Source organism: Hyla sarda, chromosome 8, assembly GCF_029499605.1.
Source record: "Hyla sarda isolate aHylSar1 chromosome 8, aHylSar1.hap1, whole genome shotgun sequence".
Taxonomy (NCBI): domain Eukaryota; kingdom Metazoa; phylum Chordata; class Amphibia; order Anura; family Hylidae; genus Hyla; species Hyla sarda.
This window is the reverse complement of record NC_079196.1, coordinates 55105253-55118925: the sequence shown is the minus strand read 5'-3', so window position 1 is coordinate 55118925 and position 13673 is coordinate 55105253. Positions and strand designations below refer to the sequence as shown.

General features: G+C 46.5%; 1 protein-coding gene and 2 pseudogenes across 7 annotated transcripts in view; 1 reads left to right on the top strand and 2 right to left on the bottom strand.

The window, feature by feature from the left end:
• RAPGEF4 (Rap guanine nucleotide exchange factor 4) overlaps nucleotides 1–13673 on the bottom strand; it is a 467767-nt gene that overhangs the window by 369581 nt on the left and 84513 nt on the right. For 6 of the 7 annotated variants that reach the window (XM_056536334.1, XM_056536335.1, XM_056536336.1 and 3 more), the window contains one exon: nucleotides 5012–5154. In XM_056536334.1, the coding sequence (XP_056392309.1) occupies nucleotides 5012–5154 (143 nt within the window). Of the gene's footprint in view, nucleotides 1–5011; nucleotides 5155–5252; nucleotides 5321–13673 lie in introns of those variants that run through there. The other variant, XM_056536331.1, reaches the window with a different exon arrangement.
• Nucleotides 6431–6538, top strand: LOC130289996 (U2 spliceosomal RNA; annotated as a pseudogene).
• Nucleotides 10706–10798, bottom strand: LOC130290065 (U2 spliceosomal RNA; annotated as a pseudogene).

Here is a 13673-nt window from a genome sequence, read left to right as displayed (position 1 = left end):
CGATTTATTTAGGCTAAAGAAAGCAATGGTCAAACAGTCAGGTTGGGTGCTGTCGTATTTACTGTAGGTTCTCTGAACCCTAGTTTTGATAGTTCTGCAGTTCTGGAGTTTATATTTTTTTTATAAAAAAAATAGGAAAATGGAGCTGGTTAAAATTTTTATTAAGGGCATTTTTTGGAGAGATTCTGGTTTGTGCTACCTTATCTGAATGCAACCATTCTTCTGATATTTTTGTTGACATTAAAGGAGATATGTCATACTAAAAAACTTATCCACCCTCCACAGGAGGGGGCCTCCATGCCCCCTCCATATATCTCTATGGAAGAGCCGTTCGGCTATCTCCGGCTTCGGGCGGGGGGGGTGGGGGGCGTGATGCGCCGCTCCCGGGGAGAGTGATACCGGTAGAGAGGAGGTCCGTACGGGAGATCGCGGGGCGTCCGATCTAAAACTTATCCACTGTGCTGTGGATAAGGGATACATTTTTTAGTGTGATACTTTTCCTTTAAAGGACAACTGTAGTGCAAGACTTTTATATATTGTTGTGCCTGGGCTGCAAAAATAAACAAAACAAACTTTAACATACCTTCCCACATGCCCCCGTTGGTCCAGTACCGGCCTCACGGTCCAGCGGTGCGAACCTCATTCAACTTCCTGAGGACGAGGCTGAGCCCACTGTCATGTAAGGAGCTCTGGCCGGCTTCTTACATGACAGTGGGCTCAGCCTATCACCGGCCGGGGCGGGACATCGCTGCGGCCGGTGATACGCCGACGGCTCTGCGGCGTCCCCGTCCCCAGGAAGTTGAATGAGGTTCGCGCCGCTGGACCGTGAGGCCGGTACCGGACCGAGGAGGGCACGTAGGAAGGTAAGATAAAGTTTATTTTGTTTATTTCTGCAGCCTGGGCACAACAATATATAAAAGTATTGCACTACAGTTGCCCTTTAAGGACACTGAATGCACAGATATAGTCCTTCCCAATATGTATGCATGCTTTGTAGTCCTTGATACTTATGAGGTGCTACTATCTCTACTCACTGGCCACTACTTGACAGCTATCTACTTATACTTTATACCAGTGGTCTAAAACTGTGGCCCTCCAGATGTTGCAAAACTTCAACTTCCAGCATGCCCGGACAGCCGTTGACTGTCCAGGCATGCTGGGAGCTAAAGTTTTACAACATCAGGAGGGCAGACAGTCAGTACTGTTACGCCTAGCGCTCCGGGTCCCCGCTCCTCCCCGGAGCGCGTACGGCGTCTCTCTCTCCGCAGCGCCCCGGTCAGTCCCGCTGACCGGGAGCGCTGCACTGTCATGGCCGTCGGGGATGCGATTCGCACAGCGGGACGCGCCCGCTCGCGAATCGCATCCCAGGTCACTTACCCGTTCCCGTCTCCTGCTGTCATGTGCTGGCGCGCGCGGCTCCGCTCTCTAGGGCGCGCGCGCGCCAGCTCCCTGAGACTTAAAGGGCCAGTGCACCAATGATTGGTGCCTGGCCCAATTAGCTTAATTGGCTTCCACCTGCTCCCTGGCTATATCTGATCTCCTCCCTTGCACTCCCTTGCCGGATCTTGTTGCCCTTGTGCCTAGTGAAAGCGTTTTGTGTGTCCAAAGCCTGTGTACCAGAACTTCTGCTATCCACCCTGACTACGAACCTTGCCGCCTGCCCCCGACCTTCTGCTACGTCCGACCTTGCTTCTGTCTACTCCCTTGTACCGCGCCTATCTTCAGCAGTCAGAGAGGTTGAGCCATTGCTAGTGGATACGACCTGGTCACTACCGCCGCAGCAAGACCATCCCGCTTTGCGGCGGGCTCTGGTGAAAACCAGTAGTGACTTAGAACCGGTCCACTAGCACGGTCCACGCCAATCCCTCTCTGGCACAGAGGATCCACCTCCTGCCAGCCGGCATCGTGACAGTAGATCCGGCCATGGATCCCGCTGAGGTCCCTCTGCCTTATATCTCTGATATCACCACGGTGGTCGCCCAGCAATCCCGACAGATCGCCCATCTAACCCACCAGCTGTCGGAAGTGTCCACCATTGTGCACCAACTTCAGTCGCAACTTCAGCAGCAATCATCTCCTCCGCCAGCTCCTGCACCCCTTCCGCAGCGAGTGGCCACTCCTAGCCTCCGCCTGTCCTTGCCGGACAAATTTAATGGGGACTCTAAGTTTTGCCGTGGCTTTCTTTCGCAATGTTCCCTGCACTTGGAGATGATGTCGGACCAGTTTCCTACTGAAAGGTCTAAGGTGGCTTTCGTAGTCAGCCTTCTGTCTGGAAAAGCCCTGTCATGGGCCACACCGCTCTGGGACCGCAATGACCCCGTCACTGCCTCTGTACACTCCTTCTTCTCGGAAATTCGAAGTGTCTTTGAGGAACCTGCCCGAGCCTCTTCTGCTGAGACTGCCCTGCTGAACCTGGTCCAGGGTAATTCTTCCGTTGGCGAGTACGCCATACAATTCCGTACTCTTGCTTCTGAACTATCCTGGAATAATGAGGCCCTCTGCGCGACCTTTAAAAAAGGCCTATCCAGCAACATTAAAGATGTTCTGGCCGCACGAGAAACTCCTGCTAACCTGCATGAACTCATTCATCTAGCCACTCGCATTGACATGCGTTTTTCTGAGAGGCATCAAGAGCTCCGCCAGGAAAAAGACTTAGATCTCTGGACACCTCTCCCACAGTCTCCATTGCAATCTGCGCCTAGGCCTCCCGCCGAGGAGGCCATGCAAGTGGATCGGTCTCGCCTGACCCTGGAAGAGAGGAATCGCCGTAAGGAAGAGAATCTTTGTCTGTACTGTGCCAGTACCGATCATTTTTTGGTGGATTGCCCTATCCGTCCTCCACGTCTGGGAGACGCACGCTCGCACCCAGCTCTCGTGGGTGTGGCGTCTCTTGATGCTAAGTCGGCTTCTCCACGTCTCACGGTGCCTGTACGGATTTCTACTTCAGCCAGCTCTTCCCTCTCAGCCGTGGCCTGCCTGGACTCTGGTGCTTCTGGGAATTTTATTCGGGAGTCCTTGGTGAATAAATTCCGCGTCCCGGTGACCCGTCTTGTCAAGCCACTCCACATTTCCGCGGTCAACGGAGCCAGGTTGGATTGCACCGTGCGTTACCGCACGGAGCCCCTCCTAATGTGCATCGGAACTCATCACGAAAAAATTGAGTTTTTGGTCCTCTCCAATTGCACTTCCGAAATTCTCCTTGGACTACCCTGGCTTCAACACCATTCCCCAACCCTGGATTGGTCCACAGGGGAGATCAAGAGCTGGGGTACCTCTTGCTTAAAGGACTGCCTTAAACCGGTTCCCAGTACTCCCTGCCGTGACCCTGTGGTTCCTCCTGTATCCGGTCTCCCTAAGGTCGTTATGGACTCTGCCTGCCTTAAGAAGTGCCTCTCCCCCCCTCCCAGTCCAGTCAGGCAAGCCTCGGTGCCTCTTCATGGCCCTCGTCCTGGTGTCACACTGCCCCGTGCCAGGCCTCGCCCTCTGCCCTCCCTCCCCATTCCCACTCCTGCTGTTCTGCCTGCCGTTGAGGAATCTCTCCATCCTTTCCCGGTGTCCTCATCCCAGGGGAGGCAGTTACCGGACAAAGAGAAGGGGAGACCTAAGGGGGGGGGTACTGTTACGCCTAGCGCTCCGGGTCCCCGCTCCTCCCCGGAGCGCGTACGGCGTCTCTCTCTCCGCAGCGCCCCGGTCGGTCCCGCTGACCGGGAGCGCTGCACTGTCATGGCCGTCGGGGATGCGATTCGCACAGCGGGACGCGCCCGCTCGCGAATCGCATCCCAGGTCACTTACCCGTTCCCGTCTCCTGCTGTCATGTGCTGGCGCGTGCGGCTCCGCTCTCTAGGGCGCGCGCGCGCCAGCTCCCTGAGACTTAAAGGGCCAGTGCACCAATGATTGGTGCCTGGCCCAATTAGCTTAATTGGCTTCCACTTGCTCCCTGGCTATATCTGATCTCCTCCCTTGCACTCCCTTGCCGGATCTTGTTGCCCTTGTGCCTAGTGAAAGCGTTTTGTGTGTCCAAAGCCTGTGTACCAGAACTTCTGCTATCCACCCTGACTACAAACCTTGCCGCCTGCCCCCGACCTTCTGCTACGTCCGACCTTGCTTCTGTCTACTCCCTTGTACCGCGCCTATCTTCAGCAGTCAGAGAGGTTGAGCCGTTGCTAGTGGATACGACCTGGTCACTACCGCCGCAGCAAGACCATCCCGCTTTGCGGCGGGCTCTGGTGAAAACCAGTAGTGACTTAGAACCGGTCCACTAGCACGGTCCACGCCAATCCCTCTCTGGCACAGAGGATCCACCTCCTGCCAGCCGGCATCGTGACAAGTACCTTGTACTCACCTGCCGCCGATCCCCTGTCGAAGCTGTTTCAGTGGTGCTAGTCCCAATGCTCAAAGCTTTCTGATCTCCATACTAACACAAAGTAAATTTCTCTCAGCCAATCACCCCTGACTTAGACTTTCCATAGACTTGCATTATAGTCTATTATAGTAAAATCAATATCAATAGGGAAGAGCACTGTATTTCTCTAACAAACTGTTATGAATATTACATTTTGATGCCCTATACTTACCACACTGATGCAAAACGTAAAAATAGCAGTGCCAGTGTCTTTTGGTGTCATCTACAGACAGCGTCAGTATCAAAGGGGTACTCCACTGCCCCAGCATCCAGAACATTTAGTTACGAACACTGGTTGCGGGCTGCGGGGGTCACAGCCACGCCCCCTGGTGACGTCACACCACGCCACCACAATGCAAGTCTATGGGAGGGGGTGTGACTTCATGTGGGCGTGGCCATGATGTCACGACCCCCGCAGCCCATACCCAGCATTCAGAACTAAATGTTCTGGATGCTGGGGCAGTGGAGTACCCATTTAAGGTTTCCCTGTAAATGGCTACTGCTGCATATAACCGTTGGGGTGATGGGAAACAGTAGGGCAGTAAGAAACTTTTTTAAGGCATTTTCCTAACGTATGACATGAACGATTATAATATTATCTGTACTTACACGTAACCCCCTTCTCCAAGCTCTCATAATAGCCACAGAAGCAGATCTGCTGCAGTAAATTTGGATGGAATCTCTCGAAAGCCTTCACTTCTTTAAGACGTGCAAATATGATGTCTACATCTTCTCCGGAACGTTCCAGTGGCCTGAAAAGCAATCCGAAAAGACAAACTCAAAGTTCTAATAATATAAGATTGACAGATTAAGATAGGAGTTAGAGAAACTATAGCATCCAAATATTTACAGAGGCTCATAGGTTGGGTGCGTGTGAAGCGGAGACTGTGGCATCGAGGTGAAGCAGCAATTAGTCAGATACGATTTGACAGGAGTCACATCATGGAACGAACACTGCAGAGAATGACATGTTATATTGACCTGAGCTCTACATCATATAGAACAAAACCTTCATTTCTATTATACATGACACTGCTGATGTGCCATACATACAGTGATGAACCTCTGAGTGGCAGTTTCATCTTAAAGGGGTATTCCAGGATTTCGGAACTTTAAACCTATGTGCCCCTGATGCCAAGTTATGTAGGGTGCCATTGTGCTTTAATTACCTCTATGGGGTGGATTTTTATGCCCCTGGAGCATTCTTGTGCCCTATGAATTACTGTTGTCTTGAGCCTTTACCATCTTCCTGTGCAGCTTGAGACAACAGCTGATCACTGGGGGCCTGGCTTCTTCTTGTCTTCCCTGACATTGCAGCCCACTGATGACGTGTGCGGCCCATCTGTACATGCCATGTGCCTGCATTCAATGTGTCCCCGCTATCTGTAGACTGTGCTGAGATCACATGACAGCATGGGCAACACTGAATGCCAGCACTGCGGCACAAACAAATGGGCTGCACACAACATCAGGGGGCTGGCTTGTCAGGGGAAACGAGAATAAGCCAAGCCCCTTGTGATGCTGTTGTCTCGAGCCGCATGGGAAGATGGGAAATGCTGAAGATGACAGTAATCCATAGAGCACAAGAATGCTGAACCTCCAGGGGCAAAAAGAAAAAAAAAGCTAAAATAAAAAAAACACAATTCACCCCATACAGGTAATTCAAGCACATTGACACTAAAAATAACTTGGGATCAGTGACACATAGGTTAAAGAAGCACTCTGGGTTTTGTTTTTTGCTTATATGATGCACGTCCACCATCACTAGTCATACAGCCTCATTTATTATTACTCGAACTTGGTCACCAGTCTGGCAAAAAAAAAAGAGTTACTGTACTGAAAGGGTTATCCAGGATTAGAAAAACAGGGCTAATTTCTTTAAAAAACAGCCCCATGTCTGTCCCCAGTTTGTGTGTGGTATTACAACTTGGCTCCACTCACTTCAATGGAACCACACCCAACCTGGAGACAGACGGGGAGTGGTTTTTGAAAGAATTTTGCTCTGTTTTTCTATTCCTGGATAACTCCTTCGCTTCTCGGCCTTTTGGCTAAGATCAAGTGTAGTATCTGTTCTTATCAGTTGGTTAGTCTCTCTTACTGATGTAGAATGGATGCTGCATGGAGGGGGCAGTTGTTACAGGGGGTTTGGGGGCTGGTGCCACAAAACCAGCTCAACGGCTGCCCCAATAAGACCTGTGCCCTCGCGGTCTGGTCATTCGGCCGAGGGGTTCTAGAGCCGGGGTACTTCTAGTGCCTAGGGGAGTGGTGACCCTGAGATGTCTAAACTCACTGAATGTAAGCACAGCACCACAACTCTTCACCTTTTGGCACTCACCCCTTTGATTCCCGGCCTTCTGACTAGGATCAGGGAAATTTTTTAATAGATCCGGCCGGATGTCTGGGCCATAACTGACAGCACACAATCATTTATTTATTGTATGGCTTTTGATCATTGTGCCACTTTTGCGTGTTGTTTGTCACTAGGATTAGTCAGGGTGCTTAAGCCCTTCTGGGTGTCCCTCCTGACGGTCCAGGGGAGGTGGGTGTGGCCATTAGGTTCCTCACATCCTTGCAAACCCAAGCATTCCTGCATGGGCAGAATGACATTCGTATACGGCTCTGCGGGCGGATATTTGGGCTAACGCCTAGGTTGACACCAGGAGCACTTGTGGTTCCCTAGTAGCTTCGGCAAAAATGGACATTGAACCTGGACCCTTGCAGGTGCCTTCTGGCCCAGAGGGGAAGGGTGGTTTTGTTGGGTGGCCTCTCTTATTTCGGAGAAGGGCTTTGTGATGGACAGCATCCTTGTGCACATTTTTTTTTTGTGTAACACGCTTGCACTTATTTCTTGCACTTGGGTTCTTAGATAAAAAAAAAAAAACTCCTTTAATGAGGACTACAGGATGATATCATCACCTAGCAGATCCCCTCCTACTAGCTCCCAGACTCCTTCCCACCCCACCCCGATCTGCTGCTGTCTTTATGGCATCGGGATATATAGTAGTTATACACCTCTCCTGAGGCTGTGTTTACACATTGCTTTTCTTTTGTTTTTGCTGTGATATTTCCCAAAGCAAAAATTGTACTGCATGCATATGGTACAACAATTGTGTCAAATAAGGTAAAAATTTATACAAAAACCTCTAAAATGCTGTAAAAATGTGTGACAAATGCTGTGAAAATGTGTGGAAAATGCAGTACAAATTCATCATTTAAACACAGCCTAAAGACTTCAAATCTTCATAAAATACCTCAATTTGTGATAATAGGTCAAATCATCTTCTCCGAATGGCAATATTTCTCCAAAAACCATATTTAAAGTAAAATGTAAAATGCATGAAAACTGTACGTAGCGTGAACTGACACTAACCCTCTAATGCAGTGTTTCCCAACTAGGGTGCCTCCAGCTGTTGCAAAACTACAACTCCCAGCATGCCCAGACAGCCTTTGGCTGTCCAGGCATGCTGGGAGTTGTAGTTTTGCAACAGCTGGAGGCACCCTGGTTGGGAAACACTGCTCTAATGAGTCTAATAAGTTCACCTGGGCGATCTCTAGCACTAGCAGCCTGATGAGATTACCAGACCAGACATGGTCCTGCACTACACTTAGGCCCTGTCAGGTTGAGTCCCTCGGTGACCTGGGGGCTCTCCTGCAGTGTCTCCCCTGCTGTTATTATAGTGTTATTTAATGTAATAGGATTATAGTCAGTATTTCAATGTATAGTCCGTATAAAGGACCTTTGGAGGACACCAGTAAATGTCTAAAAGACCTGTGAAAAGAGACATGTTATGTTTATGTTATCACATGTAACACAGAGGACACCAGTTTAACACATGACCCGCAGCTTGACCAATGGGCTTTGGCTCAGCCCCCCTCTATATAAGGGGGCGGCCATCACAATTCTTGCTCTTGTACCATCATCACTTTACTGACCAGCAAACACCAGAGATCTCAGTGCTAGTGTCCAGTACCTGGAAGGCCTCAAATCTACAGTCATTCCAGTAAGTCAAGTCTATGTCTGCTGTCACTGTCTACAGTCTAGTCAAGCCTCAAGTCAATTACCTAAAGTCTATTACAAGTATAATTGGTCCCAGCAAGCTGCGAGGTCCTTCTGTGTTCCTGGCCGCCTCTCTGGGATTCTGGCCAAGCTATGAAGATAATAACACCTATCTCACCTTAGCAAAGCCTTCCGTTAAACCATAACCTGGTTGTGGAATCTCATTTTCACTGCCTAGCTATTGGAATAGTGGAGATACCATTTTGGTGGTTCCAGTACCCAAAAAACCCTCTGGCGTCACGAACATTAGGAGTTAATAACACCTTGCCCCTGGGGTTAATACCATCTTGCCCCATCCACCTACACCGCTACACCCTGTAGTCTCGCCATCACCATGGGTCACCACAAAAGAAGACTTCGATCAGCTAGGAAATGCACAGGATATTCTTTATTCAGATATGTTTAGCAAAAGGACAACGCGTTTCGGCAGCAGCATAGGATTCCTCCACGGGACTCCATAACTTACTGTTATTTTGGACCTGAGGAAGGCGTGAATGCGTGCCAAAACACGTTGTCCTTTTGCTAAACTTATCTGAATAAAGAATATCCCGTGCATTTGCTGGCTGATCGAAGTCTTCTTTATCGAACCGTATTTCAGTAGTGCTCGAAGAACATACCCTTCCTATTTTTGCTTTCACTTGTTCCAGCTGAATATGTAATTCTGTTATATGAATTCTGTTCTTTAAAATTCAGTACACACTCCTGTGCCGAGTTTATCCGTGTCGTCTATTTGATGCCCATGTCTTTTGTGTCCATCATACATTTCTTGTAGGAGATGGTCTATGAAAATACTTTATATGCTGTAACAGCGCCGGTCCAGTTTAGCACTACTAGGGAATTTCACAGATGATGGTGTCCGACTGTGTTTATATAAATGGCGGCAGAAAAATGGGCAAGAAATGAGTGGCAGATAACCTCATTTACTTAGCCAGAAATGGCTTTTTCCTTTTTATTTATTATTATATGTTATGCATTTTGCTTCCTCTGCTAGACCACCGCTATAGACAGAAGGCAGTAAATATGGTGACAAGGAATGTTATGCTGTTGTCAACACTAGAGGTCACCAGAATCCGTGCTAAATTTTGTCTGAAGTTTGCATACAATTAAATTATACAGACAATTGCATTGTACAAACACTCTGTGATATATGATAGGTAACTGCATTTTCTTCCCAAGAAGTACAACACTTTTCATCTTAAAAATGTTACCAAACATATTCTGTCGTTTCCTACACTGTATGTTCACAGTTTTTATTTTAAAAATATATAAATATTTATTTAAAAATAAAAAATGTATTTGCAAAAGGTGGATATAGCCTTCAAGTTTAGATGGCTGGTCAGGGAAGCAATAGTCAGATAATGCTACAATTGTCATCGATGATTCTTTTGTCAGTAATACTAAAAACAAAAGGTTTAAACTGATAGAAATAGAACATTTGCTATTTGGTTTTCTTGGGCCAAGAAAAATATGTCTTTTTGTTTTTTTTAAGAGCCGAGGCACCCAAAGTGCAAGAAAAAGTGCAAACGTGTCACACTAAAAAAACGTGCACAAAGGATGCAGTCTATCACTAAGCCCTTCTCCAACAGGAGAGAGGCCCCCCAACAAACCTACCCTTCACCTCCGGGCCAAAAGGCAGCTGCAAGGATCCAGGTTCGATGCCCCTTTTCGCCGAAGCTACTAAGGGGACAAAAATGCTCCTGGCATGAACCTAGGCATTAACCAAGGTATCAGCCGGGGAGCCATATACTGGTGGCATCTTGACCAAAGCCAAGATGCCCAGGGGTTGCAGGGAGGTGAGGAACCTAATGGCCACACACACACCTCCCCTAGACCGCCAGGAGGGACACCTAGAAGGGCTACCGCATCCTGACAATCCTGTGTACAAATAAAGACACAAACGTGGCACAGTGACAAACAAAAAAATAATAAATAAGTGGACGAGTGCAGATATGCTGCCTGGTCATCTGGCCGAATCTATAAAAATTGCCCTGATCCTAGCCAGAAGGCCGGGATACCAAGAGTGAGTGCCAAAGATGAAGAGTATGGTGCAGTGCGTCCACTCAGTGAGTTAACACCCAGTGAGTTTTGGCACCTCACGGTCACCACTCCCCGAGACACAGAAGTACCTCGGCTCTACACCCCTCTACCTCATGGCGAGACCCGGAGGAAGCAGGTCACATCAGGACAGCAGTCGAGTTAATTCCTCAGAACCAACCCTGGAACGCCCTGCTACACCTGCTCCCTCCATGCAGCATCCATCTTACATCAATGGCTAAAGACTAAACCACTGATAAGAACAGATACTACACTTGATCTTAGCCAAAAGGCCGAGAAGCGTATTTAATCCATCAATCTATGGGCAGACCTGATTCAGGCTCATGGTCATAAAATAGGGTATTAGTTGGCTATGGGAGAAGTCTATTTAATAGCATCATTGGAATACCCTATTTATTTTATAGTACACATATTAAAAAAATGGTAGCCTGTGCTATATGATTGTGGTTGTAGCCAAAATATGAATGTATTTTTCCTCTATATCGGTGGTCATGAAGTTTCCGCAATGTCTGGAGGGGTCAGAAATACCACTGCTCTGTATGCTGGGAACAAAATGACTCTTTACTGACATATGTCTTACACTTTCTGCATTTACCAACAGAAGAACAAATGTTTGGTGGATGTAAAGATAAGAAACAAAGATTTGTAGATTTGTACACTAGTTGAATATACTTTCAGACTGGGTTCACATCACGTTTTAGACAATATGGGACTGCATACGGCTGGGAAGAGCTAAAACCGGGCGCTCCGGTATTCCTGCCTTATGCTGCCCATATGTAATGTATTTCAATGAGCCGACTGGAGTGAAACTCTGACTCCGGTCGGCTCATTTTTGCCCTGTATGCAGTTTTCTCATTGGACCTAAAATCCTTCCTGGAAGGATTAAGATTTTAAAATAAAATAATTTACAAATCTGTTTAACTTTCTGGAACCAGTTGATTATAAAAAAAAAAATAAAAAAAAAATAAAAGGTTTCCACTGGAGTGCCCCTTTAAGGGGGAACAGTTAGAATTTTCCTACATTTCCCTGGGAAAAGAAATATGCAAAGCAGCTCATTAACAAGCCACCGATCCTGGCATGTTAATGAGCTGCTTTGCATATTTCTCTTCCCAGAGTTCTTAGTGGAGGGCTAAATGGCTTAAAATTCTCCACACTTCGTGCTTTCTGCAAGGAGAACACAAAGCACTGACCTACCTACATTTTCCTGAGCACTTGTCTCCAATGTCAGCACTTGGAAACTACATTATAAAGGATGCCTATTTCGAAATACTATAGAGACCACACTGAGGTTTAATACTGCGTATGTGTGTATGTATATATATATATATATATATATATATATATATGTGTATATATATATATATGTGTATATATATATATATATATATATATATATATATATTGTGGAAAGTGGATGGGAAAGTGGTGGATGGGGTGTATATCTCACCAGGTTTCCTCAGCCAGGCACGGTAAAGGAAATTCAGAAGGTTATATGCTGCTTTAGCAGAGCATTGTCTGCTAGGGCTCATTTGTTTAAGTTACATGGGCTGGATTTCTTGGACTGGAGGACAGGTTGAAAGTGTGAGTGCTCCAGTCCACACCCCTAGTCCACTATGGGTTTTCCCTACTCCAAGGTGTTCTCAGGTGAGGCTTCCTGTGTTGATTTCTGGGAAGGAAGCCTTTAAACAAAGGACTGTTAAAGTTGGGAGCTGGTGGAGAGACTGAGATGAGAAGCAGCCACAGCCAGCACCGCAGGTTAAACCTACCAGGTCTGAACTTTCCTCTATGGACAATTTGTGATTATGCTTGTGCCAGACATTATGCCTACAGTAGGATAGTGAGGTATCGTGATGTCTAGTTAGAGCAGCACAGGCTTAGGCTTTGTTTGTACTGTGCTTTGTGCCTAAAATCATTTAAATAAACAACCTCTTGGATGTTTGAAACCCGCTGCCTGTGTGAATACTGTCATTGCCAACCCCACTGTGTGAGCTGTTCCCTACAATATATATATGTGTATATATATATATATATATATATATGTGTGTGTGTGTATATATATGTATGTGCCACACTAAGCATGGACAACAGAAAGAGGAGAAAAGAACTGTCTGAGGACCACATAACCAAAATTGTGGAAAAATATCAACAATCTCAAGGTTACAAGTCCATCTCCAAAGATCTAGATTTGCCTTTGTCCACAATGCGCAACATTATTAAGAAGTTTGCAACCCATGGCACTGTAGCTAGTAGGGGTGTGAATTGGCAAGAATCTGGCGATACTATAGGTATATGACAATACAATATATTGCGATTCTGTCTCAAAGACCATATATTGCTATTTTTTTTTGCATGATGTTGTAGGAGGGCTAATTTTTGTACACGTATGACGATATGATATATGCCGATTCTGTCTCTAAGGCTGCATTCACATCTGGTTTTTACACTACGGGTGTCGGATCCAGCTGGGGGAGGGGCAAACCGGGCTCTCCCGTACCCCAGCGCTGAACTCAATTTACTTTAAAGAGTATACTATGGTTTTAGATACGGTTCAAAAATGAGCCGACAGAAGTCACCGTTTGACGCCGGTCGGCTCATTAAAGTAAATGGAGTTCAGCACTGATCCGACACCAGGAGTGTAAAAACCAGATGTGAATGCAGCCTAAGATGATATATTGTGATTTTTTGCATGAGGCTGTATGAGGGCAAATTGTTTGTGCCATACTCTGTTTTTTGTATCGGTACCATTTTGGTATTGATCTGACTTTTTAATCTCTTTTTTTCTGGGATATTATAAAAAATTGCAATTCTGTGTTTTTTTTTTTTTTTTTTTTACATTTACGTTATTTACCGTATGGGATACATAATGTTATATTTTAATAGGTCGTACAATTACGCATGCAGTGATACCAAATATGTTTATTTTTATTATGTTTACATGTTTTTTTATATAGGAACAGGGGGTGATTTGAACTTTTAATATGGAAGGGGTTAATGTGTGTCTTCTAAACTTTTATTAAAACTTTTTTTTTTTTTACACTTTATTAGTCCCTTAGGCGACTTTTAGGAGGAATCATTAGATTCCTCATACATATCAATAGAGTTCAATAGAACTCTATTGATCTGTGTGCTCTGCGCTCCATTGATAGAGCCTAGTCCAGC